This window comes from Solanum verrucosum, unplaced genomic scaffold, assembly GCF_900185275.1.
Source record: "Solanum verrucosum unplaced genomic scaffold, falcon-dt-bn FXZP01000235.1, whole genome shotgun sequence".
NCBI lineage: Eukaryota > Viridiplantae > Streptophyta > Magnoliopsida > Solanales > Solanaceae > Solanum > Solanum verrucosum.
Genome location: NW_026019948.1, coordinates 4,095,322 through 4,123,305, shown reverse-complemented (window position 1 = coordinate 4,123,305; position 27,984 = coordinate 4,095,322). Strand labels below are relative to the sequence as shown.

At 33.4% G+C, this 27,984-nt stretch overlaps 4 protein-coding genes across 4 annotated transcripts in view; 1 reads left to right on the top strand and 3 right to left on the bottom strand.

Annotated features, from left to right (window-relative positions):
- The window catches only part of LOC125812109 (RAN GTPase-activating protein 1), a 376,170-nt gene that overhangs the window by 189,106 nt on the left and 159,080 nt on the right, over positions 1-27,984 (bottom strand). The window lies entirely within an intron of this gene.
- Positions 105-2,576, top strand: LOC125812204 (COMPASS-like H3K4 histone methylase component WDR5B). The gene is made up of 3 exons (XM_049491732.1): positions 105-839; positions 1,575-1,880; positions 2,283-2,576. Exons 1-2 carry the CDS (start codon positions 183-185, stop codon positions 1,860-1,862), a joined length of 945 nt encoding a protein of 314 aa, XP_049347689.1. The 5' UTR covers positions 105-182; the 3' UTR covers positions 1,863-1,880; positions 2,283-2,576.
- On the bottom strand, positions 2,534-8,833 carry LOC125812293 (uncharacterized). The gene is made up of 3 exons (XM_049491807.1): positions 8,452-8,833; positions 4,432-4,573; positions 2,534-2,823 (listed from the first exon to the last, which is right to left on the bottom strand). The coding sequence occupies exons 1-3, from the start codon at positions 8,760-8,762 to the stop codon at positions 2,740-2,742; spliced, it is 537 nt and encodes a 178-aa protein (XP_049347764.1). The 5' UTR covers positions 8,763-8,833; the 3' UTR covers positions 2,534-2,739.
- LOC125813640 (uncharacterized) lies at positions 9,980-11,056 on the bottom strand. The gene has a single exon (XM_049493109.1). It carries the CDS (start codon positions 11,054-11,056, stop codon positions 9,980-9,982), a length of 1,077 nt encoding a protein of 358 aa, XP_049349066.1.

Below are 27,984 nucleotides of genomic sequence, written 5' to 3'. Positions count from 1 at the left end.
TTTAATAATTTATACGTGTAATTTTATTGATTAACGTTGAAATACAGTTGTACATGTATACTAAAATCAGTATATTTATGGATTTTCGTTAGTCGTAAATAACAAATCTGTGCTTCATCTGTGTAAAAACACGAGTTGAGGGATTGCGTAGTGGTGCCGCCGCGGCCGGAGTCCGAATTCCGATGGCGAACAACAACAATCAACCGACGAGTCCACCCTACCTTCCCTACCGCCAGAAAAAAGTTCTCACCGGACATACAAGCGCCGTCTCTTGCGTGAAGTTCGCCAATAATGGACAACTCTTTGCTTCCGCCTCCTTGGACAAAACCCTAATCGTCTGGTCCACCCAAACCCTAACTCAGCTTTCACGTCTCGTCGGCCATTCCGAAGGCGTCTCTGACCTATCATGGTCGTCTGATTCAAGTTACATATGCTCCGCCTCTGACGATCGTACGCTCCGTATATGGGATGCACGCACAGCTGAGTCAGTCAAAACTCTCCGGGGACATACTGGCTTTGTCTTCTGCGTTAATTTTAATCCTCAGTCCAATCTCATAGTTTCAGGTTCGTTTGATGAGACTTTCCGGGTCTGGGATGTGAAAACGGGGAAGCCAATCCACGCGATTAGGGCACATTCGATGCCAGTTACTTCGGTTCATTTCAACAAAGATGGGTCGTTGATTGTTTCGGGTAGTCATGATGGGTCTTGTAAGATATGGGATACGGCTTCTGGAGCTTGCCTCAAGACTCTTATTGATGATAAGGTTCCAGCAGTTTCCTTCGCCAAGTTTTCACCTAATGGCAAGTTTATTCTTGTTGCCACCCTAGATAATACTCTTGTAAGTATTCAGAAATATTTACTATTTCTAGTGTGTATATCATTTATCATTATCTGAAGTTGATATGTTGGGCTCAAAGGAAATGGCTTTTTGTGATAAAAATCGAACAGCAGCTCAATGTGGACTGGGGCTTAGTTAAGAACAGAACATAAACAAAGCAAAGAATTCAATCAACGTGTTTCATTTAAGGCATTGTTGCTTTTGTTACACTTACATTAGGTTTTGGACAAGTGTGAGATTTAGAGAACTCATAGGTTTAGATGATCTCTAATGCGCAACAGAAAAATACAAAGTAATTACAAGTATTGGATTAAAATGGTTACGAATGAAGTACTATTTTGATGTAGTGTCTGTTCTGTTTTTAGTATGTTTTGTCATGCTTTCTTTAGCATTTTGTCTTGGCTTCTTCTTGTTTTTTTTTTTCCAACTGTTTTGTATTGCTTTTACTTGAGTCAAGGGTCTATCAGAAACAATGTTAAGGGTTAGGTCTGCATACGCATTACCTGTGATTACACTAGGTATGTTGTTTTTATATAGCAAGTCCAAGCTAGTTTGGGATTGATTCATTGTTATTGGTTTAGTATTTAACAACTCAAAAAATTCAGTGCCTTTTGAAGCACCATTGCATGATACATTTCCTTTTAAGCATGGAAAACATGACTTGATTCAATTATATCACTTCCCCTGCACGACTGACTTGTAACTTGGGCTTTTTGTGATTGTCCTCGAGTACAGAAGCTATGGAACTATTCTAGTGGAAAATTCATAAAAAGTTACGCTGGTCATGTTAACAGAGTGTACTGCATAACTTCTACATTTTCAGTCACGAATGGGAAGTATATTGTGAGTGGCTCAGAGGATCAATGTGTCTACGTATGGGATTTGCAAGGGAAAAATTTGCTGCAGAAATTTGAAGGGCATACTGATACCGTCATTTCAGTGTGTTGCCACCCCATAGAAAACATGATTCTCTCAGCTGGACTAAATAATGACAGGACAGTGAGGGTTTGGGTCCAAGACTAATGAATATCCTCAACTGTGGTAGGTTCATTCTATACTACAAATATACAATCTTAGCGTACTTAAGATTGATATTAACTTTGGAGATTGGAACATCAGAATTTTATTAACATGTGAGTTTTTAGTAACAAGAAGTGCTTAAATCACATGTCATTTGTATACTTTTCACTTGTTAACTTTGGCTTTTCCCAATATCTAGGCAGCCTTCAAATCCAAAGTGGTCTTTTTTTCTGGTAGATTGAGTTGAATGTAATGGAAAGAGTCATCTATTCGGTTGCACGCTCTTATTCTTCTTTCTATGTAAGCATAACAATTTTACACAAAAGATGGAGTATCTATACGTCAAATTCTATAGTTTCATTTCTCTTAAGGTCCATAATTCAAGATTTTTCCAGCTATCTCACATGGTTACATAATTTATAGGTTTTTGCCCAAGGATGTTCGCTTGCATTAGCTACTTTGTGTAATTTGGCTGTCGCGAAGGGGCGTAACAGATGGCAATGAGTCCTCTGTGTTTATGAATAGTGCAGGTATCTGCATACCCTGGAAGTTGGTGGCAGAAGATTTTGCGTTATCAAGTTACAAAAAGCTGGCTACTGTATTTTATTTTTTATATGTGAGAAACTAGATGGTGCCATTCCTCCAGAATACTGAGGATACGCATTTATTAATGTAGAGAAGTTAAAATATATGAATAGAATGTGTTGTTTTCATTCATATGAAGAGTTCTCCAGGGGTCTGACATTTACAGCAAGTGCAAAAATTTAAGCTACATTGATCTCCCTATTGGGTCCTTTGACTCGCAGTTTAACAATGCAAACGTTGTGAAATGAATCTACGTCACCTCGGTATGCACGCAGTGTTGTTCCTGCTCCTTCCGTTACTGGCTTTTCCTCTCTCCATATGTATCTTCTAGACCTTTTGTCACCCTCTTTCTTCTCTCCTCAATCATATTTGAATATGCCTGTGGAGTATTAACAATCAATTCAGAGTGTGTTGCCAGCAGACAATTCCATCGAGAATAAAAAATCTAGAGGCTAAAGTTTACGGGTCACTTAATAATTAGCAACATATCCTTAGAAGCTCAAAGTCTCTACTGCCTTTTGGTAAGGGTATATAGTGAAAGTACTCGACTACAATTAAAAACTGCATACAATGACACCTCTACTGTATCTACTAAAGATTGGTCATGGCAACATTGATCCACTGCAGTTTGTTCGATGAAAACCTTGTTCGTAATCACATGCTAAACACGGCTGAACTATAAACATATAGATCAAACTCATCAAAGCAACATAGATATAAGATAAACAACGATCCCCACCCTGCACCACCTAACAGAATATTGTTGCCCAAGAGGCGTCCACCTAACATTACTGGTGTATTTTCTAGACCGTTTATCACATTCTTTCTTCTCTCTGCAATCATGTCTGAATATACCTGCAGAGCAGTAACAATCCACTCAGTGTTACTGCTGTCACCTTTAAAGGGAAAAAAAGATCCTGGAGGCTAAAAACTATTGGTCATTTAAGTAGAAACATCTCCTTAGAAACTCAAAGTAACTGAGTATATCTGTACTGCCACAGGCTGGCTTCATAGGCATCTTGGTTAGGGCTATACCAAAGGCATCGACTGCAATTGAAAACCAAACGACATCTCCGCTTTCTCCACTTAAGATAAGTGATCTTACAGTGCCAAAATTCAAAAGCAGCCATTTAGAAGTTTCACGGATAGTGTAAGATTGATCCACTGCAACTTTGTTCAAAGAAACTTCATTTGTCATCACATGCTGTAACTGAATTATAAACATATACATCAAAACAACATTGGATAAAAGATATGCATGCATTGCTGCAAACAACAATCCCCACACCGCTCTCAACAGTATGTTGCCCAAGCACATCTCCAAATTTATTGACCCTCACCTCTAGGAAAAGATATTGAGAGAAAGACATCAGATGATGCTGAAGTATGTTATTGAACAAACGTGAAGATCCATTTACTTGCTACCTCATAGCGGATGCATCTAGATATTCAGATCTCTTTTCCTTTTCGGTAGCAATTCGAGATTAGCCGCTGCACAGCCTTTGCAGCATATATCCAATACCAATTATATCACAAACAAATGTAAAATCCTTCAGATAGGCGTAGAGAAATGTGGAAGGATCAGTTATTGAATCGTATTTTAGTCCACAGGAAGAGAAGCAATATCTTTTTTTCTTCAAAACAATGGTTCCAGGTCAGCTTGCACACATCTTGGCAAGTCCATCAGATGCATGCTACCTTACCAGGTAACTGTCCACTGAATCTTAGGCAGACCGAAAGAAGTTGGGCTCACTTTATCATTAAAGGAACTAAATTACTACTGTAATTGGGCGACATAGACTATAGAGATGACAACCTACACTAACCCTTGTTCACAGTACTTCCAAGTATAGGGCAATGATTAGAGAAAAAGCATCAATGAATTTGGCGCATTTAGCAAATTAGCTTGTGTACCACGTACCCGTACCATGATTAGAGAAAAAGCATCAAATCTGGTATTAGATAATACAAACTAAAAATGGTTTACCTTGGGGTAAGAATAAAGAAAGATGTACCACCATGCCGCAATTGTAGTCATCACTACTGCAGTGGCTACAGCCGAGTGCAGAATCAGCCAGCTCAAGCTAATTATCACTGTTCCAGTAAGAGTTATTGTCCAAGGTTGACACCTACTACGAAAAGAGTACTTAAAATTTGCAGAAAACATTGTAGCTGCAGAGAACTCTGATCATTCACCAAATTCATTGGAATTAAACATGCGAAATTGCAGATGAATGGGAGAAAATATAATATCTAGTCCTAGTGGAACAAACAACAAAAGGTTCCATGTTCAATTGCATTGTTGTCAAAGGCTCGATTAAAACCCAGAGACTAGATGTCAAAAGGTTGTAGCATTCAGTTCAGGCGCTTAGGCCCTAAGATGTGTACATCTGATACACACATAATGTATATATCTTCAGTATATATTATGTATAAATTTTATTTTTTCTTTATTTACGCCTTCCTTTATCAAAGCACATATTTTCTTAGCCTTTTTGTGCTTGGAGTCCCAACCTATCTCAGTGCTTCTTAGTAGTAGCTTTTCACCTTTGATAATCCTGTTGTAGTAGTTGATGTAAACGATGGCAGTGCATGTTTGTTTACTCACTACCTTCCATTTGACCTATAGCCACAAGGAGGAGGGAATGCAGTTGATGGATGTGCATTCCCACTGAATAAAAATTATAATCTGCCTCCTTCAATGGCAAAACTTGTAGAATGTTATTATCACTGCTCACTCACGTTTAGCTGAGAATCAATTTGGCTAGCAAAAACAGTTTATATAAATGGGGTTCCCAGCAGAGACTTAAGTTGGTACAAAGCATACCCTGTTAATTCAACAACAACAGCGGCAGCAGCAGCAGCAGCAACAGTAACAACAACAACATACCCAGTGTAGTTCCACAAAGTAGGGTCTGGGGAAGCTAGAGTTTATGCAGACCTTACCCCTAACTCAGAGGTAGAGAGGTTGTTTCTGACCCTCGACTCAAGAAAACAGTCCAGAAAGAGAATAAACAGAAGTGAAAGCATCACAAAGTATATTGAACAGTAACTACAACAAAATAATACGATAATCAAAGTACAAGAAACATCATGTTGGATATTGATTTGGATCATGGGTCACCCATGTAGATTGATCCGATCCGACCCATTTGAAAGAGAGAATACCAAGGAGGTTATGTACAGTGTTATCAAAGGCGCGCTTTAAGCGCGCTTAAGCCCTAAAGCGAGGCTCAAAACGTGTTAAGCGCTTCGCCTCGCTTTATGTGCGCTTCAGTGCCGTCATCAAAGTTCTAAGACAAACTTTTCCTTGTCAATGAGCCTCTTATGAAGAAGTGACACTAAACAATTGATATTTCACTTTATCATTAAAAAAATTCAATTTCTTTGGTCATATATTTGTCATTCATGTTTATAATTATTAGTTTTGGACTAAACATACACATTTTATTTTTTTCTCCCTTAGCGCCTTTTTCATTAAAGCCCACGCTTTATTTGCACTTTGCGCTTAAAGCCCTCATGGACCTTAGAGCTTTTTTGCGCTTTTCGCTTTTAATAACACTGGTTATGTAGGAAGTTATTCAATTTCCTAAATAAAATTACAACACAGATTAAAAAGTGGAAACTGAAAAGTTTTTCGATTGATAGTTTTTCTAAGGAGGTGTTTGGATTGGCTTTTTTTAAGTGGCTTATAAGTTAAAAGTCAAAAGTTGGGAACACCCAACTTTTGACTTTTGGCTTTTTTGTTGTACTTTTCAGCTTTAAAAAAGTGCTTTAAAACACTTTTTTGTGTTATTCAAACACTTCCAAAACCAAATAATAGCTTAAAAGACAAAAATCACTAAAAAATAAGTTGATCCAAACACCCACTAAGTCCTCTCTTATATATATTTTCTCTATCAAAAGAGCTAAAGAGCGTGAAGAAGAAAAAATTCTCCTTTTACTAAACAGAAACACACAATAACATTAGGACATCTAGTTTGTAGAATCAAAACTTTGTTTCCAAGAGATTCAAAGAAAAATTGGGGTGATTCTTTTGGTAGCAAGATCAACAATTTCCACTCTGATTTTAAGGTACACGATTCATTGTTCTTGCTCCTTATTTATCTGATAATGGTATCATGGACCTTGTCATGTCCAATAGTGCCATATGCCTTCTTTCAACAGCATCAATTTGTTGAGGTGTATGAGGAATTGTTAATTGTCTAATAATGCCCTTTTCAGTACATAATTTTTCAAACTATTTTGACAAATATTCGATCTTTATCAGTTTCTTAAATACTTCTATCTAATTGATTCTCAAAACTTCATTTGTGTATCTTTTGAAACATTCTCACTCGTTTTAAATCCATTTTACATGAATAATATATCAAGGAAAGCCCTAAACAAGGAGAATCTGAAAAAATAAGTTTCATGCCAAAAATTCCAAACGAGTTATTTCCAGCAATCATATTATAGTAGCCTGCATTGATTGCTCACATTTTGGTTGCCTTTATGAATTTTTGAAGTTGACTGAATTTTTTGTCAATTTTTCTGAAAAAGTGCTACTGTAATTTAATATATGGGAATTATTCGTATGAAATTTTAGCATGAAACTTATATTTTCATAATCTTTTAGCTTAGGTCTTTGAATTAATATATTATTCATGTAAAACGGATATTGCTTTCAATTGGTGTATGATTGCTCTAATGACGTAGATTTATTTTTTTGAATCAGGTAGCATACTCTAATGACGTAGTCATTGCTTTTCTCAAGTAAAATTGGTTGCATAATTCATTGTTAGACATTCAGAAATTTATATTTCGACAACAATTTTTTTGTATAATTGTTTCTTAAAATTACACCAAATGTCAATTTTTTAAAACCTTTTAAGATAAGTGCGGTTTTTCGATGCACTGAAGAATCGAACTCCTTCCACTGAACCGAAAAATCAAACTTTCGAAAAAAAACTGAAACCATATCAAAGAACTGGAAAACCAAATTAATTTGGTCTGGTTCGGATTTTCAGTATTAGTGTTCACCCCTAGATAGATTCGAGTAGAAAGGAAAGACAATTAAAATTAATGATTTAACTATATACACAGCGAGCCATTACACTTACCATATAGGTGACAAGTGTAATTATGCATATAAAGTTAAAATTGAACTAGAGTTCGACTCTTTAGAGGATCAAGGATCGGATAAGTAACTACTAACGTAGTAAATGAAGTAACGGAGTATTGCGAGTAATATGATCCTTGTGTTAGTAGTGGATCCTTTCCACATGTGATTGGATTCCTATGTTGAGCAGCGGAAATTGTTGATCTTGCTACCAAAGAATCACCCCAAATCTGCTTTGAATCTCTTAGAAACAAAGTTTTGATCCTACAAACTAGTTGTCCTAATATTATTGTGTGTTTGTGTTTAGCAAAACAAGAATATTTTCTTATTCTCCCTCTTTTGTTCTTCTGATGGAGAAGATATATATATAAAAGAGGACTTAGAAAAACTACCAATAGAAAAACTCATCACATATTCACTTTTTTATCTTTGTGCGGTAGTTTTCTTTAGGAAATTGAGTAATTTTCTAGCTAACCTCATTTGGTATTATCTCTTTCAAACGGGTCGTACCACATCAGTCCACATGGGTGATCCATGACCCAAATCAATATCCAACATTTCACACTTTGCACATGATGGACTAGACCGAAGCTGGCACCACACTAGTAACACACACAATTCAAATCACAAATACTTTGTGCGACTTGCGAGCGAAAACAAGTACAATATTTTGCAACCTTTTGAGATTTTACAGAATCGTTGTTCTTGCTCCTATCCAACACATCATATAGTAATAAGTTCAAAGAACAGGAAACTACGTAAACAATAATTCTGCTACTACTATGGGTGGATAGCAATTAGCAAACACAAAGCACCACTACGTGCTAACCCCATACATTCGAACAATGAGGGAATCGATAAACAAAGGTAAATGCAAAACATAAAAAGGGGGAAAAAAGGAATTACCAGGAGGGTTTGGTGTCCCAGACAGAATCATACTCTAGGGAAAGATAATTGAGATAGCTATCCATATCTTCAACGACTCCGTTTTCGTCGAAGAACGCCGACTCTTTTGGGTCATTGGAATTGATTCCACGAACTGTACTAGTCCTTGTACGTTTAGAAAATTTGTGAGAGGAAAGGAAAGTAATTGACGGAAGTTTCGACACGAACTCAAAATCGGAAAGTTGAGAACGAGCGACGCGGCTGTGGACCGGCGGTGTAGGGCAAAGCAACGGCAGTAGAACGGAGGAGGAGAGACTCTGAGTTGCTATCATCCTTTTGTTTCCTCAGCTTTATCCAATTCCGACAAAATCGTGTATTTTACTATTTGGGTTTGCCCCCAAATTTTACCTGTTATGGCGCTTCCATTTTGGTGGAAGTACTTTTTCGTGTTTATAAAATGATTGAAATACTTACCGATATTTATAATAAAGTATATTAATATAAAATTATTGAAATACTTATTTGCCTCTGATATCTATAATAAAGTATATTAATATATAAAACTTAACTACTTAAGTAATGAAATCAGGTAAAGATTTATAATAATTAATTTTTAAATTTTATTTACCAATGAATATCTGAATATGAGGATTGCTATTAAGCTTTTAGAGAAAAAAATAACGAATCTCAGGATAATTATTTGATACATTTTTATTGTAATTTGAATATTTTATAGCAGTGAAAGGATAATGCAAGAACTTAGTGGCCGTTTGACCTATAGTATTATTATTTTTTGGAGTTTAATTTTGAAAATCACGTTTGATCATAAAAATTCTGAAGTTGAATTCTGGAATTTGAAAAAAAAAACACATAAAAAATTGTTCACTTTTTTCACTCTAAAACACTCGCAAAAATTGAAAAACAATTCTAAAAACACAAATACAATTTATCAATTTAGAAACAATAGTTATTATTTTCAAATTTCTCAATTTTCATGGCGAAAGACGTATTTTATTTCCTTCGCGGGTGGGAATGAATTATTAGGACTTTAACCCACTTTAGAACTAACCACCAAGGCAACTGGCGTCAAAAAGGCCATATAGTGCAAATATCAATATTAATGATGTATGCTCAATTCTTGGACATCATTTTTGGATAGGTTTAAAAGTTGGAATAAGTTAATTAATGCGATAACATGTTTAAGTTGGAAAATGTACGTCTAAAGGCAATTTCAAAAGCTCAATTTTTCAAGTTTCAAGTTTTAACTTCAAAATCTATGATCAAACGGAAGCTTAAGTAATAGTTTGGCTTGGTCACTCACTAACGATAAATGCAAGAAGTAAAAGTCAGGATGAACAATCAACAACAAAACAAGAAGAACAAATTGGGCATTATATTTCTGTAAAGAGCAAGTAAAAATCTATACAATAATGTTTTCTCCTCTCTAGAACTAACAAAAAATGCTTCAAACAACAGTATAGTATAGTAAGGATGATCTTTTCTCCTTTACATTGATGCCCCATCATTTCACAGTGCTTATAATATTTCTTCATTGACCTAAGGATCCATCTGAAATTCTTATGGATACATCAGCAGAGCGATCCTGGAGATGGATACGCGGAAATGGCGTTGAGAGTCCATGAACCACAATCCTTTTATTGTAAACAAGATCATAATTCTTGACTTTAACATAATTGATCCTCATTGGAACCAAAGGACCATTGCCACCTGCAGTAGTCACCACCAATTTCCCCTCTTTGTCCATTGTCAACAGCTCTGTATTAGGAGCCAATTCCGCCAACTCCGACGCCATTAACAGCCTATTAGGCACAATATGAAACCCAAGATTTGCTACATACTCATGCCCAATTCCAATACCAAAAATAGACAAATCATCCATTGCAAAAACAGTCATCGATTTCAAATCCGCTAGTTCAGGGTACTTAACCCTCATAGCAAGTGCCACCAAAGTATAACCACCAGTACGCAAACGACCCATTACATCTTTTAACATCAAGCGCGTGGCAGCAAACGCTGCCGTAGGTGGCGGAAGAAACGGGAAGGATAAAGTAGTCATACTCTCAATTCTGCAAGAAATTGAAGAAAGATGAGAGACATACCCCTGTATACCGTGAACAATGAAGAACCCATTGTTGTAGATATCCGGTTTAGTAATTTCCACCCCATTAACGAACACTTCCTTTGAGGAATTTCCGGATCGAGATGGGGTAATCGTGAGACATCGAGTTGGGGCTAAAGTTTCAATCTTGGTACCAAATGCTAAACTCCGGAGGAAGTGAAACGAGTAGAGACCAAGAACAGAGTGTTCTTGAAGAAGAAGGGGAATGGAACAAGAAGGGCAAGTGAGGAGGGAGGAATCAGTAGGGGCAAAAATGGTAAGTGGGAAATTAACGGTGGAGATGGAGGAATTGAGAGAAGCATCAGCGAGGTCATTGAATCCAAGATTTGAGAGAATGACTGCCAACGGAAGTGGTGATGGAGATGGAGACAGAGATGAAGTTTGCAGAAGGTGACGACGAGATTCTGATGTTGAACAGAACATTGGGTTTGCAGTGCAGATGAAAATGGAAATGAGGAAGATGAAGAGATTAACAGTGGACGCCATTGATGAATTCTTGAAAGCTCAATGGGTTTTTCTTAGAGAGAATACTTTGGGGATTTGTGAAGGGAAAAACGGTTGACGGAGCGGTTATATATTGTAGTATTTACCGGCAGTTCAATTTGCTTGATGAGAGATTTTCAGTTCAGTTTGTAATCTGTTAATTTTTCTTCCTCAATAAGAAGAAGACGAGATTTTCTATTTGCAGATGAATATGTTTCCAACTTTCTATTTGTTTTTTTTTTTTTAAATAAAAAAAATATCATTTGAGAAAAAAACATAATAATTTAAGTTTTATAAATTGTTCGTTTAAAAATAATATATATGTCCTACAAAAGGATTTTAGAGATAAGTTTTTTTTTTTTTTTGAAATGTGAGATTGAAATTTTGAAACAAGGAATTGTAGGGTGTTCACGGTTTAAATAAAAAATTATCCAAATTGAAAAATCTAACAAAATAGATTAAATAAATTGATTTTTATTCTATTTTAGATTTTTAAATCGACAATATTTGATTTAGTTTGGTTTTTTTTCAAAAAATAATGATGATAATTAACAGGTATAATATATACAAAAAAAAATATTTTTCTAATTTTCCTAAATCCGAAACTAAATAAAAAAATCCAACAAAATAACTTATTTTTCCTTTATCTCTTCCCATTCTGGTTTGGCTTCCCTCCATTACATTTCCCTTAATTTCATCAAGTACACATCTAGAAAAGAGACATGTGTATTATTTAATTATTAAATGTCAAGATTATATTGCATTAACTAATATCATAACCATAGTTAAGTGAATAAGTTTTGAAAAAATATCCTCTCTAAATTTAGTAAAAACAATTAATTCTTCTCAATTTTTGGTATCCATATAATTATATCATTAATTTTACTTTATATTTTTATATTTAATTATTAAAATTATTGAACATGAACTTAACAACGTTTAATTTGTTTAGCCTAACAGTAGTCTCACAAAATATTTTGCCTTTTTTTTAAAATAAAAAAAAAAAGAATATTTTGATTTTGGATACTTTCACATTTGTAATTCAAACACATTTTTTACTTCCCATTTTTATTATATGATTTCTATCATCAATGATAATTCTTTCGTTTATTTTTTAAATTTCTCAACATAATATTTCAAGAATAAATTTGTAGCACAGGAAGTGATTAGATAATGTACAATATTAATATTTGAATATAGAAATATAAAATGAAATCAAAGGGTTCCAAGATTTGTAGGAATTATTTTTCTTATCAAAGTTAAGAAATTATTTTTTCAAAACCTATTCACTTGACTATGATTATGAAACTACTTAATGTAATATAATCTTGGCTTTTTACAATTAAATAGTACACATATCTTTCATCCAAATGCATACTTGATGAAATGGAGGGAAGCCAAATCCGTTTACGTGTGGTAACTTCAAATTCTTCGGTGCTTTAGTAAAAAGATTTAATGCTTAAAAATGATATGGCCTGTGTAATAAACACAAAGGAAACTTATTTGGTTACTTTTGTCACGTCAACATTTCAGATGCCATTTATTCCATTATAAATTGTTTAGGGGGCAATAGGATTGTAGTCAAGCTTAGGTGTGTCGTTGCGATTTTGAATATAGTTTGAAGGGGTATTTATTTATTATCTAGATTTTTTACATTGTAACAACAAAAGCATATTTAATATAATTTTATAAGTGGAGTTTAGGAAGGATAATGTATATGCCATTTTACTCCTATTTTGAGAAGGTGGAGAGTTTGTTTCAGATAAATCCTCAGCACCTCAAGCAAAGCACAAGAAAAATCAAGTATCTAAAGCAAATACAATAGTGAAAATTCATAATGGAAACAATGGAGAGGAGAACACTTGTAACACATAGCAAATTCTATGCTAGATTCGAACCATTCATAGTGAGCATATTTAATTGAACCTGGTGATATCCTACTTGTAAACGTGTGTTAAGGTTAATTCATAAGTATGTAAGGTGTATCAGATGTGGTTTAAGGTCATAAGGGATTTCTAATACCAAGCCAAGTTCTACACATTTCTATCGGCTAAGTTTTCACATGAGTCCATATAAGGTCTACTTCAATCGACCATTCTCTTAGAATATGAAGAGTTAGGCGACCCATATCTTATCAAATTAAAGTTTTATGAGTTTTCTTTTCAACACCGTCAAGTTTGCATCAACCGACTTCGGAGTAAAAAGTTATGACTAATTTGCTAGAGTCGCTTTAACCTAGCAGATGTTCCGCGATTGCTTTGCGATTCAAAGAGAAAACGAACCTCACTCTCAACTTGAATTAAAAAAATTAGGATATTTTTGTCCTAAAAACTTTTGGGGAGTTATCTAAATAACCCTAATCATGTAGAAAATCAGTTTTCCATAATCAAACTCTCTCATTCATTCCTAAATTCCTACGCTCAAGAACTTCAAAAAACACCAAGGTTAGGGTTCATCTTCCAAGATTCTTCTTCAAACCTTTTTATTCTCTATATAATCTATAACTTTCAAAAGTAAATCATACTTGAGGGGTTTTGGTAAGTAAAAATCTATTTCAGCTTGAAAAATCTTATCTATCACTTTCCTCATTTGAATGTACTGTTAAAACAATGATGGGAATACTAATTTCATATCACGCCTCTACTTGTCTAACACATATTGTTGTTAAAAATCAATCCATCTCCGGCATCTGTCACAAAACAAAATAAATAATGATATAATTAAGTTATTTATACTGACAACTAAATATATCAGTATATAACTTAATTATATCGTTATTTGTTTTGTTTTGTTTTGTGACAGATGCATGAAATGGATTTGCAGCAACAATATGTATTAGGAAAGTAGAGGTGCGACATAAAATTCATATTTCCTCATGGCTTTAACAGTGCATTCGAATGAGGAAGTGATGAATAAGATTCTCAAGCTAAAATTGATTCTTACTTATCGAAATCCGTCAAATCGATTTGCTTTTGAAAGCTATAGATTATATAGCAAATAGAAATGCTCAAAAGATTATAGAAAAGTCTTTATTTCATTGAGTCAAGTGGAAATAAACCAATAAATTAGGAAAAGAAAGTTATTTCAATTGATAATTTTATATTATCTTTACCAGATCCAATAAGAAGATTCAATGAAATGAAATACATATTTGTTACCACTACCTAAAAAATTTCACTTATATGTTAAATGTAAAATATTATTCTTACAAAGAATTAATTTCTATATTATTTATTTAAAATAATTTTCCAACAAAAAAAATATTTAATTGAAATAATAATAATATGAAAAAAGATACCATAATGTATACTTATAATTAGGAATACTATGTTTTAATAAATACTTCATCAATTGTGTTAGTTGTCTATATTCTCTTTTACATATTCATTTCTTTCTATTTGTGCTGATGTAACACTTATCTGGACGAAGACAATGTTCATATTTATTGAAAAACTATTGAACTTAGACGCGCTTCACACTATTATAATAGCTCGTTAATTCACCGAACAACTTTTTAGAATAGTTTAGTGCTTAAAATATTCTAAATATTTTTTGTAATATTATCTAAATGACTAAATATTTCAGATTTCAAATTTTAATTAAGTTTATTAGCAATACTTTAGTTTTATATGTTTCATAATTTTAAATCGCTTAAAGAGTGTTTATCTTTTGAAAATATTTTTTACATCGCTAAAATTACTCCTTATTTTTGTAACGAAAAGAGAATTTGATTCAAGCAATATATCAAAATAAAAGCTTATTTAATATATAAGTTTTTACAAAAAACATGTTTTTCTTGGATATTTATTTGTGTTCCTTTAAGCGGAGAGTTAAATTTCTACGATTTCATCCAATATAAAAGTAAAATTATATATTGTGTTTATATCAAATAAATTAATGTTAAAAACTTGTTAAAATCATGAAACTAATATATATTCAATAAATATATAAATATTATAGAAGCGATTTATTATCTTTCCTCACTATTTCTATATATTTTTTCATCATCCTTCCTTTTTCTCTTTATATTCTGCCTAAAATAGGTTCAAATATTGAAAAACACTACTTCAACTTACGTACAGAAACTCAATAACAATGCAAATGAAACAAAGTGGTATATCATAAAATTAAAAAGTAATACTTTTTATGATTTCCATAATTTTAACGTTATTATTATTTGATATAAATCTCCTCTATTGATATTAAATTTTTAAAAATAGTTATCAAATACTTTTAAAAGGCAAAAATCAAATAAATATGGGTTGCTTTGATGACCTTTCTAATAGATGCATTTAGTTCTATTTTTAAAAATAATAACTAATTAATAAGCATTTGCATATTTCTATTGAGAACGTTATTGCACTTAAAATGTGAAATATGACAAAAAAAAAGAGTGTAATTAGACTTTATTACATTTGATTGCTACATTTAATTGGGTTCTATGAGATAATCATTTTCTAAACGTTTTTGTTAATTTACTCAAGTAATTGATGGGATTATGTTTGAAAAACATTTCATGATATAAATATAGTAAATAATAAACGTTTTCTACACATTCAATGTAAGGATAAAACTTACCCGCATAGGATGTATATTGAATCAATTTTTTTTTCCATTGTCCTTCCCGCATTCTCAGCTCCTATAATTAGAAATACTGTTATTTTTTTCCGAAGGAGGAAATATTGTGTGAATTAACTTCGAAGAATGTTGCATGAAAAATATCCTTAAAATTCAAAATTTTCATTCGTTCCATAATCATGACCATTTTTATTTTTTTTGAAAAGTTTCAAGTTTTCGATTAATAACTACAAAAATAAAATAATAAAACACTAAGAAATTATGATAAATCATAACCACAAACTTCACCTGATTTTGACAAACTCTTCTCAATGTTCTGTAAAAATGATATTGCAATATACGAATAAATCTCAAAATTTCCTGCAAAAATGAAGCAAAAGTTAAACACATGTCTCATTAATAAAAACAACTACATATTGATCTTTAGATATTATTAGTATTTAATGAATGTGAATTTCTTTTTCATTATTTAGCATATATTTATTGATGAAAATTCAAATAAAAATGAAACACTAAAATTTAAAAGTAATAAAAAGGGGAGATAAAAATAAAAAATAAATTGCATACCTTCTAAATCTTTCTCTTTGTAGCTGCTAAAAAGTTATCCTCAAACCCAGTGGCGGATCCAGGATTTAGAGTCTGTGGGTGCCAAATGGGATTCGAACCCGCAACATCAACATCTAAAGTTGTCCTCCTATCGTGGCACCACAAGCAAATTTTGTTCTGTGGGTGGCACGCTTTATATTTATATAAATATTATATATATATAGTTTCCGTCGACGTTCAGGGGTGGCGTGGCACCCCCACAGCCCTTCATAGATCCGCCACTGCTCAAACCTGAAATTTTGCACTTGAAAAGTATTATAATTAGTTCTTCGAGAGTAACCTTTATGAAAGTCAGAGAAAGAACTATAAAAATCCAAAAAGGTGATGTTGTAGCCATCACCTAATTAACTTTTTTGCTTCTTCATGAAAATGAGTACATGTTGGATAGTTGAAGAAGTAGTGAAAAAGAGTACATGTTGGACAATCTTAGAGATGCTTTAGAGGAAAGAAATGCAATGTTATTTTGGTGTGATTCAATTAGGTGTCACAAAATTGCACATTAAACAATTGAGAATTATTACAGCTTAAAGGTATGAGAGTTATGGGTATTAATACTAATTAAGTGTAGAAGTTAGGAAAATGAACATGTGTAAGTTATATATATGACTTTTCAAAATAATTTAATACTAATAATAATAATAATAACAATAATAATAATAATAATAATTTAGAAAAATGAAAGAAAAAGGAGAAAAAAAAAATATGATTCTAGATCAAAGAAGCATACCACATCATATATAGGATTGGAATCAATTAATTTACTCAAAAAATTATTACATGTCTGAAATATTATAAATATGTCTTTTACCAATCACAAAAAAAAAAGAGGAAAATTACAGAAATATTTAGTTCCAATCATTTCAATGAAAAACACATTACCATACATGAAAATTTACTTACACTCTTAAATATACTACTACTATCAAACTAATACACTAAGAATTTTATCAATAATATTCTTATATAAACAAAATTCTTAAATAAATAAAAATAGTTCTCTTATCTCATTAATATACATAATGAAGAGGAATGTTATGTCAACCATTCAGAGTTATACCCCAAAAAAGAGACAGGAGAAGAGGGAAAGGAGAAGGAGAGACAAAAAAGAAATAAGGAGGGGGAGTAGACACATCAATCTTCCAAGATAGAGGAACAACAAAAGAATAAAGATCATGGTGATCTCAAAGAGCAGAAGAACAAGTAGGGTGAGGATTGGAGAGGATAAGGTAGGGGTTGGCACTGTAAATAAATTTGGGGATTTGAAGGATTAGGAAAATACAGGGGAGTCGCAGGGAGAGCAACAAAAAAGGAACGGATAGTCAATGCAAAAAAATGAGTAGAGGAAGTGTTTCCAGTAAAAAAACAACTTGACAAGGAGGTGTGGGTCGAATAATAAAGAAGGGCAAAGAGTAAAGAGAGAGAGAATATTGCTAGTTCGGGTGAATTGAATTCTATAGAAAAGGACAAGGTAATGGAGGGGGGAAATAGAATGAAGGGGAAGAGAAATCAGGTTCCAAACATAAGGAAATGGATGGTTATCAGATATAGCATTTCTGATTTAGAGGAGATCACTAATGAGGAGAAACAAAGGAGAAGAGAGAGGGATGATGATGAATAAATTGAAGGAAATATAGACAGAGCGGCAAGGGATAGAGATTTATCGCCAAAGAAAATAAGGCTTTAAGAGAGTGGAAAGAGAGGTAAGTTACGTCAAGTGCCACTTCCTTTGCAAGTGAAGACAAGATTAGACAATGGCATAATTTTTAGCAGTTATCAGTGGAGTGCAAAAGAATTTTGAACGCAGATAAGTCAAACATTTCAATACTAAGGATCAAAGCAAGAAAATCAATTTTCAAGAGCTATATAAACATTTACATGAGCATGCATTACTTTAGAATCATTTTCAACAACAGGCCTCACAACTATGATATTTTTAGAAAATGTTTTTGACATTATATGACTTACATAACTTTGGCCATTAAGCTACCTAGTCTAGCCTACAACAACTTACAAAAAAATATCTCAAGCAAAAAGCGAGGGTCTAGGGTCGGATGGGGAGTTACAAATCTGGGGTTGGAAAGAAATTCCACAGTGAAGTAGGTCAGGAGCGTTTGAATATCTCCATTTATGCTTAGAAAAAGAAAATCAAAGAAGAATAAAATAGGAAAAAGAGGCAAAGAAAGAAGAAGGCCACTTACAGAGAGTTGCGAGCTACCATAATACCAGGCTCCTTTATTGAAACCACTTCTGAGATTCTTGTTCCACCGGATTATGTCTCTACAGGAGAAAAGGAAGAAGTTAGAAATTACAAATGAACAAGGAAAGGAGCAAGCTAAAAAATCTTACCTTTGCAAGCTGAGAAATAGGGTTAACATGGCAAATAAGATGAAAGTTGGACTTCATACGGCTCCAAGCGGCGATATGTGGAGAAAGAAAATGAGCTCAAATTTGGAAAACCCTATCTTCTAGGGTTTTGATATAGAAGTTGGTCGTTCCTTTTAATGGACTGGGCCAAATATTCTCTCGTTACGTAGTTTTGGGCTGATCCAATTTTTGGGTTGGTTTTGTTTTGTACAAATTTATTTGAAATGAATAAAAAGAGCTACAAGCTCCACTATTTAATTAAAAAAATCTTTAACAATATACATGTTTCAAAAGCATTTGTTTGAATTATTAATTGCTCAAAAATGTACAAAGATGAGTTTTCATCAGAGATATATTTAAATTTTCAAATAAGTTGATGTGGTCTACTACACCTTTCACCAATTTTGTGTATATGCTCACCAACATATATTCGCCCATTGTTCTAGTCTCTCCAAGCTAGTTCAAAGAATTTATGGCCCTTTCTCTTCCTTCCTTTCCAATTTTTTGCCCCTTAGTTTCATATTGTATTCATGTCACTATTTGCTTTATAGATGATTGTGATCTAGTATTGAGTATTTAATCAATACAACTTCTCAAATTCTTTAGATTTTTTATGGAAAAGAAGAGAATATTGGTTAATGAGCAAATAACGGTGGATACATTTTAGGTGAATTCAGTGTAAAGCATTAAAGTACAACTGTTGAACTTCTAATTCACCTGTATGTAACTAAAATACTACTATTTAATTAGATTTTTATTTCTTGTAAGGGGACAAAATGGTAAACTAACGGTAAGAATACTAAGTCGATTTGCCTAAGGAGCATATTATTTTATTTGTTCCTTTGTCGAGTACTAACACTGTGTTACGTAAAACAAGTAAATTAATGACATAATTCTTTATCGTGGAAAACCCCGATTGATAAAGAATAAAAAAAATACGACCTACACCTCTGTAAGGATTTAACTCAACTTCACTAAACGTTGAGCCTCGACAAAAGATTACAAACCTATGTAACCTAAGGAATTATAAATATCATATAGACATAAAAATTTCATAGGACTCTACCAGATGAGTTATGTTTCAGTCAGGGTTCTTGGAGACTACTTTACCCTAAACCCTAACTTTTACCTATAACTAGGGTATTATATTCCCTTGAGGAGGCATCTCGAATATTCCACAAATTAATGAAATATTCATAAAGAGATCAAATTCAAATCATCCTAGTTCGATGAATATGCCACCAACGGCCCTTGAATCCTGGAGATAACTTAAGAGAGAAAATAATCAACGAAAATAATGAAACAAGCTTGGAACTGTACTAGAACAAGAAAGGAGCACTAGCGTGGGATTCGATGGAGTATTCAACTTGAGCAATAGAGCCAACAAAACCATTTCATAATCAGTTAACGCACCAACCAACAACTAATTTCATAACCAGTAAAAACAATTCAGCATTCATTAGATAAAAAGATATGTTAGAATCAGTATCCTTACATTTCACGTCTTCAACATTCGACCGAGATAAAACTGAGAAGATATATTAAAGAAAAAATGTTATTCAGAGACAGGAAATTTTCTAACTAATTGCCATCTATCTAACTAAAACATTCTTAAGAACACATTGTCGAGCAAACTGGGAATTCGAATTTCAAAATTTTTGTTGGGCAACGGTACAAATCTCCAACTGAATGAATAAGAGAGTCGTTAAGAAAGAGAGGAGAGGAGCACGCACCATTGGGGTCGCGAGGAAGAAGAAGATGACGCACTGCAAGAATTGTTGTTGGGATGGGTCTTTAGTTGTAGGAATTGTTGTTGGTTTTGGGCCCAATTTGGGACAACATATGGTCAAATTGCAAACTTAGACAACTTAAGTTATTAATGAATTTGGCTAAAGATTGAATAAGATAAATTTAAACAAATTAATTAATTTTAACAAAATAGAATAATTAACTTAAATTAATTTTAAACTTTTGTTGGCCAACAGTACAAAACTCCAACTAAATGAAGAGGAGAGAGTTGTTAAGAAAGAGACGAGAGGAGCATACACCATTGGGGTCGCGAGGAGGAAGAAAAAGACGACGCACTGTAGGAATTGTTGTTGGACTGGGTGTTTAGTTATAGGAATTGTTGTTGGTTTTGTCCCAATTTGGGACAACAGATTTGTTGTTGGACTGGATCTTTAGTTATAGGAATTGTTGTTTGTTTTGTCCCCACACTACAACAAATATGATATATAGCTAAGAAATTATTAGCTACGACGTCAAATTCGTCACTAATTGTTCGCTTTTAGTGACAAAATTTACTTTTCGTGCTTAAATATATGAGACACATACTTTTAGTGACGAAACAAAAAAAATGTACCAAAGTTTCATCTACTAAAGTTTCCCACCAAAAAATTAATTGGCGCCATTTGTTAAGTAGTGTTAGTCACGGATTTAAAGTTATCGGTTACACATTATTTCGTCACTAATAATGTATCTAATTCATGACAAATTATTTTGTCTTAAAATTTATTGATTTTTTCACCCAAAAAAATTTCATCTAAAAAAATATGTTGTTACAATATCGACAAATTAGAATTCGTAGTTAAATATTATAAGTTTTAGCTATAAGAATTTAACTTTAATTATGATATTTATTTTCATCACTAATAGTATAAATAATTGGTGACAAAGATTTTATTGTCTCTAAACAATCTGTGATTCAGTGACAACAAAAAAATTGTCACAAAATATGTAAGGTGTTAAATAGCGATGACTTAAAATTTATAGTGAATAATTCAACTATTTGCTACGAAAAAAATTAATAGCTAAATACAATTTTTTTTGCTACAATTGTTCATAATTACAAGTGACAACTTTCAAAAAGAATAATATAAGTGCTTCATAAGAAATAGACAAAGTCCTTCCGTTAATTGGCGAGGAAAAATATTAAAACCAACGAATTCGGTCCATTTTGTAAAAATGAAAAAGTTCAATTCATGAATTTTCTTAAATTACACAATTTTGCATCATTTCAAAAATACAATCCAGGTTATAAGTATCGTGAGTGGGGTACGATTCTGCCACTAGATCACTAATATTTGTTGGTTTAATACTTTTGTTTTTTTATTTGATACACTTTCATCGATAAAGACGATAGAAAAAATAATTCCCAAGTCTTGGTGCTAATTTTTGTGTGTGTCTATTGATTTGTGATTGGTAAACTGCATAGACTAAGTCGATCTATTTACTTCTGTCTAAAAATATGTAGTTATTTAATAGTAATTCCACAAATGCACGTAGATCAACTATACAGAGATAACATCGACTTACAAACTTCGACTTTGCAAAGGTGCGAAATATTTCATGAATTTCTATTAACTTTTCTATCAGTGTAAAAATCGAAATAAACTAAAAAAATGAAAGCACAAATGAAAGAAACGAACAATCTAGGATTTCAAATATATTATGATGAAGTACTATATATAGTTATGGGTATCAATGTTTTTTTTTTACAAAGCAATTGATTTACTGACCGAATTGAACCGATTATTCAATTTTTTAAATAATAAAATTGTCCCTAATTAATACATTTAATAACAAAATAATTTTTGGTATATAAAATATAGTCATTAGCGACGATATAATTTTGTCGGTAGTAATAACCTTTTTAGTGACAAAACATACTATTATCTACAAAAAATATACTTTTTACGACAAATGAATTTGTCACAAATGTTTAAGCATTTGGGGACGATTTTTCTTTTTACAGTTAATATAATACTTTTAGCGACGAAGCACTAAATCGTCTTTGTATACTTTTAGAGACACACATTTAGTGACGACTGAGTGACGAATTATTTTTCATCTCACAAGAATTTTAGTGACGAAATATGATTTATAAATGACGAAATTATTTGTCCCTGATAATCGAATTTGTTGTAGTGCCAATTTGGGACAACAGATGCTCAGTTTGCAACCTTAGGCAACTTAAGTTTAAAACTTAGCTAAATTAAGTTATTAATGAATCCGGCTAAAGATTGAAGAAGAAAAATTTTAACAAAATATAATAATTAACTTAAATTAATTTCAAATTTTTGTTGGCCAATGGTACAAATCTCCAACTGAATGAAGAGGAGAGAGTCGTTAAGAAAGAGATGAGAGCAACACGAGTCATTGGGGTCGCGAGGAAGAAGAAGAAGGCGCGGTGTAGGAATTGTTGTTGGGATGGGTCTTTAGTTGTATGAATTGTTGTTGGTTTTGGGCCCAATTTGGGACAACAAATTCTCAGATTGAAAACTTAGGCAACTTAAGTATAAAACTTAGCCAAATTAAGTTATTAATGAATCCGGCTAAAGATTGAATAAGAGGAATTAAAACTAATTAATTAATTTAACAAATATAATAATTAACTTAAATTAATTTCATTTTTTTGTTGGCCAACGGTACAAACCTCCAACTGAATGAAGAGGAGAGAGCCGTTAAGAAAGCGATGAGAGGAACACACGTCATTGGGGTCGCGAGGAAGAAGAAGATTGTGCGGTGTAGGAATTGTTGTTGGGCTGGGTCTTTAGTTGTAGGAATTATTGTTGGTTTTGGGCCCAATTTGGGACAACAGATGTTCAGATTGCAATTAGGCAACTTAAGTTTAGAACTTGGCCAAATTAAGTTATTAATGAATATTGAATCCGGCTAAAGATTGAATAAGATGAATTAAAACTAATTAAATATTTTTTAACAAAATAGAATAATTAACATAAATTAATTCATATGTACTCCAATTTATTTAAATAATATTCAAAGTCGATAGTATCAAAAATATTTGAACATTATTTCAATGAAATAAATCTTCGACCTGTTGAATATGTTTTACAAAATTTTATTTGATTTTTATCCATAATTATAGGAGCTACCTGACTAATTAAAAATCCACCCAATTAAGTTAAGACCCACATTCAAATAGCGGAGGATAAAAGGCGAGCAAACGGTCTTTTGTTGATATATTGTCTCTAACATTAACAAAGTTATTTATTTTTCAAAACGTGGGGAATTTCTTTGCAATATCATCAACTCCTCCCACTTGCCTTCTTTCTAGATGTAGTTGTGCACTTTAAATTTAGTCATTATGCTTTTGGAACATAAAATATGTCATTTCCTGAACATTTATTTTGGGAAATTTATTTTTGCTAAAGCGAAACTTATTTTGGGACTGAGGGAGTACATCTCTTGTTTGTGATTCTCGAAGTGATTGTTTTATGACATCTTGTAAATGTTTTTTAGTTATATAGTCTTTGTAACACCTCGCTATTTGAAAGAACTAGAAAGAGTTAGAATTGGAAAGAGTCGTTTTTTGAAAGAATGAAAAATCTGGAAAATTGGTTAAGTTTGGATTTTGGGTCAACTTCAAATGACCATAACTCCTAGCTCAGGATGAGTTAGGTGTGTTTCTAGATACCATAGGAAAGATTTTGGAACTATCTTTCCAACGCCACCGAGTTTACTCAATTGTTCGTATGAGTGAGATATGTCCATTTGAAGTTGGGTTGTCTAGATATGAAAAGTCAAAACCAGATTTTGGAAGGGTATTTTGGTCTTTTTCATATCCAATTAAATTAATTCATTTTTGGTAATTACATAGGGTTCTAAACTGAACTTGGTCAGTTTACGCTTTTGAAAATTCAGTTAGGGTTTTAGAGAAGAGAAAAGAAGAGGAGAAGAAGTAAGAATCGTCAAATTCTCGAAGCTAAGATCATGGATTTTGTCAAGGGGTGATCCCTACTAGGTATGTGAGATCACATAGTGTTGGGTTAGTTCACTCACGCGCTAATCATGATTAAATTCAACGAAGTTGTATGGTTTTGAAAGAAAATTATGAATTCTTGATGATAATTCGTTTGAAATCTTGTGGGTTTTTGTTGTTGAAGTTTCTTGAGTTTGATTTTCGCTTTTAGGTGTGATTTCGGGTAGAATCTTACATACATTGAGGATATAATCAATTCTAAGTGTTTGGGGAAAGAACCAAGTTGAATAAGGGGGTTTAGAGTTGAAAAACGAAGAAGAAAAGTCGGAATTCACCTGGGCAGGGGCCTGGGGCGCCGCCCCAGCCAGAGAGCCCCAACAGGGGCTCTGAAGTTTGGGCTCTGGGGAGCCGTTCCAGCCAGAGCGCCCCAACCCAGGTTCTGAAATTTTAGGGATGGCGCCCCGCGCCTCTCATAGCGCTAGGGACCCCAGTTCTCCCACTTTTTCCCCCTTCTTTCCGTACTAGTTCCTTAGCAACGTACCTATGTTTTCTAGTCGATTTCTATACTCTAAGGTACGTCTAAACACCATGAAATCATCCATAAACATGAGATCATGAACCTTGAATCCATAATTCAATTCAAGGAAAGTTAAGAGTCAAGTCAAGAGGTTAAGAGTCAAGTCAATAGAAGTTCATAGAGTTTTTCAAAAGTCTTTTACAAACGTTTTAACTTCGTTTAAAGACTTAAGCTTTGAGTTGAGTAAATAATAGGAGTAAAGTTCATTTCTTCAAAGATTATACGGGAACTAAGTATTCCCAAGAGTTAAAATGTTTTCACATTTGAGCAAGAGAGGAAACACTGATTTCCAAGAGAGCTTTTGAGCTAGTTTTTGAGTAATTATTTCAAATCACAAAAAGAGTTTTGTTTTAAAAACATATGAGCTGAGTATATTTGGGAGTAGTATTGAGCAATGATATGGAGACGCGAGTTCATAATAACTCAAGTCTTCATTAACCATGTAGCCATCATGGGTAGAAATGATTATACTTTTTAGATGAATCCTTAGTGCTTTTTAGCATAGACTAGTGGATCCGCTTAGTTGAGACATTCTATATGACGGCAAAGTATAGGATAGTTTTGGCAACGTGGGCGAGACGATGTATCATCACTTAGGCTCATAGTGGTGGTTGTCGGTTAGAGAAACTTCCACAGTATTATATTTCTTTATATGTAAACTGAGTTATTATTGCATTTCTTTAACAAAATGAGTTGCTACCTATTGTTTTATATGCTTTGTATAAACTACACCATTATTGTTGTTTTACTTTGCAATTGAGTTGAGTTATTCATGAGTTGAGTAAAACCAAGATAGGTGTTCCTTTCAGATTCTCTTCAAGCTTATGTTATGTTTAGATTTCCCCTCGCATACTCGTACATGGTTCGGAAAGTGTTATCTGGAGGTGCCTTAGTCCTGTCGGAGATGGATGGCACCGAATGGCCGAAACCAATCACTCAGATGATGTCAAGAGATATTATGTGTGAAGTTTCAGTTTGTATCATTTCATTGTAATCGTTCATTTCCTTGTAATCGTTCTATTTGCTTGTATTCGTCCTATTTGCTTGTAATCGCTTCGTTTAAAATTTTATCCCTTTTGTAATGAACTACGTTTGACCTGAATTCTCAAGAATGAGATACGTAGGCGGCCTATGTCGGCCTCGGTCGGTTTCTTTGTTAATTTCTTATTTTTGTTAGTCCTCGAGAGAGGGAACTACATTTGACCTGATTCCTGCCTCAACGGGATACGTAGGCGCCACAAGGGTTCGGTCATATCTCCCGTAAGATTTCTATTCTTCCTTTACAATAGAAACTGGGACAAAATTTTTTAGAGGGACTCAAAAATTCTCAAGAAGACGATCTCTCCAACAAAGTCGAGGCTAAAGTTACTTTAAAATTTGCAACTGAGAAAGAATTTTTGAGAGGATCTCAAAAATTTCGTGATTTGCTCACCAACGGTTAAAGATACACCAAGACAGTTAATTGGGACAGAAATTTTTGAGAATGACCTCAAAAATTTCAACTGAGCTTATCGGTAGTTTAGAACAACCTTGAATACTTCCCAACGAGTAATCAGATAGATCTCGAGACATCACTCCAAAGGTGTTCATTAAGCTCGACTTGACATGACACTTGGCAGTGACTTTTTCAAAATACTACTTTTGAAAATCTATTTTCCTTAAAACTTTTCCTCCATGTTTCAATTATTTTTGCATAAAAATGTTTTGTCTTATCTATCAAGAAACGGGAGATCGGAGGAATCAATCGGAGATAGCAAAACAAGGAGCAGACAGTCGAAGAGATCGATACAGATCAGTTCACTCTTAAACTAACAGTTTTTCTATGGATACAGGTTTATAGGTTTACCTCAAAATCAACATATTCCTCTATCTAATGAATATGGAGAAGTCAAAAGGGCGAGGAGCTCCCCCAAAATTGATAATTTTTTCGGTGGATGCAGGAAATATTTTATCAAATATTTGGGAATATGAATAGCATTATTTCATTCAAATTCCCAACAAGGCGAAATCCATAATGGACATACGATTATGTTCGGAGTGGTGACAAATAAAAACCTCGAAGAGAGAAATTTTATTTATTTTCCAGCAACTAAAGATATCTGGAAGACGTCATATATGATAATACTCTTACCCTGAAGGTTATTTATATTGTATTGTCGAATGAGATGATACCACTACTCCGAGGTCATTTTTATTCGTATTGTCGAATGAGATGATACTAGTACCCGGAGAGTCATTTATATCGTACTGTCGAATGAGATTATAACACTACCCGGAGAGTCGTTTATATCGTATTGTCGAATGAGATGATACCACTACCCAGAGAGTCATTTATATCGTATTGTCAAATGAGATGATACCACAACTCTGAGGGTCATTTTATTTATATTGTCGATTGAGACGATACCACCATCCAAAAGATACCCAAAAGGTCACATATGTTGCTCGGTGAAGCACTACCTTCGTTCGGTATCAAGGAGGCATCATCAGAGAAAGAAGTCATGCATTGCAAGAGAAGATTCATGCATCGCGAAAAAAAAAATCCATGCATTGCGGAATAAATGTCATACATTGCGAGAAAAATGTCATGCATTGCGGGAAAAAGACTCATGCATTGCGGGAAAAAGAATCATGCATTGCAAGAGGAAGAAATCATGCATTGCAAGAGAAAAAGGTCATGCATTGCGGAAAAAAATGTGTCATGCATAGCAAGAGAAAGAAGTCATGCATCGCGGGAAATAAGTCATGCATCGCGGGAAAGAAAGTCATGCATCGCAAGAAAAGAAATCATGCATAGCAAGAGAAAGTCATGCATCACGGGAAAGAGATTCATGCATAGCAAGAGAAAGTCATGCATCACGGGAAAGAGATTCATGCATAGCAAGAGAAAGATTCATGCATCGCAAAAAGGAAGTCATGCATCGTAAAAAAGAATCAGGCACCGCAAGAGAAATGAGTTATGCACCACAAGAGAAAGATTTACCTATCACAAGAAAATCAACATCATTTGCATCATTTTTCTTTGCAAAAAACGACATCAAGAAAATCATCAACAACGACATCCAGAGAATTGTCAACATATTA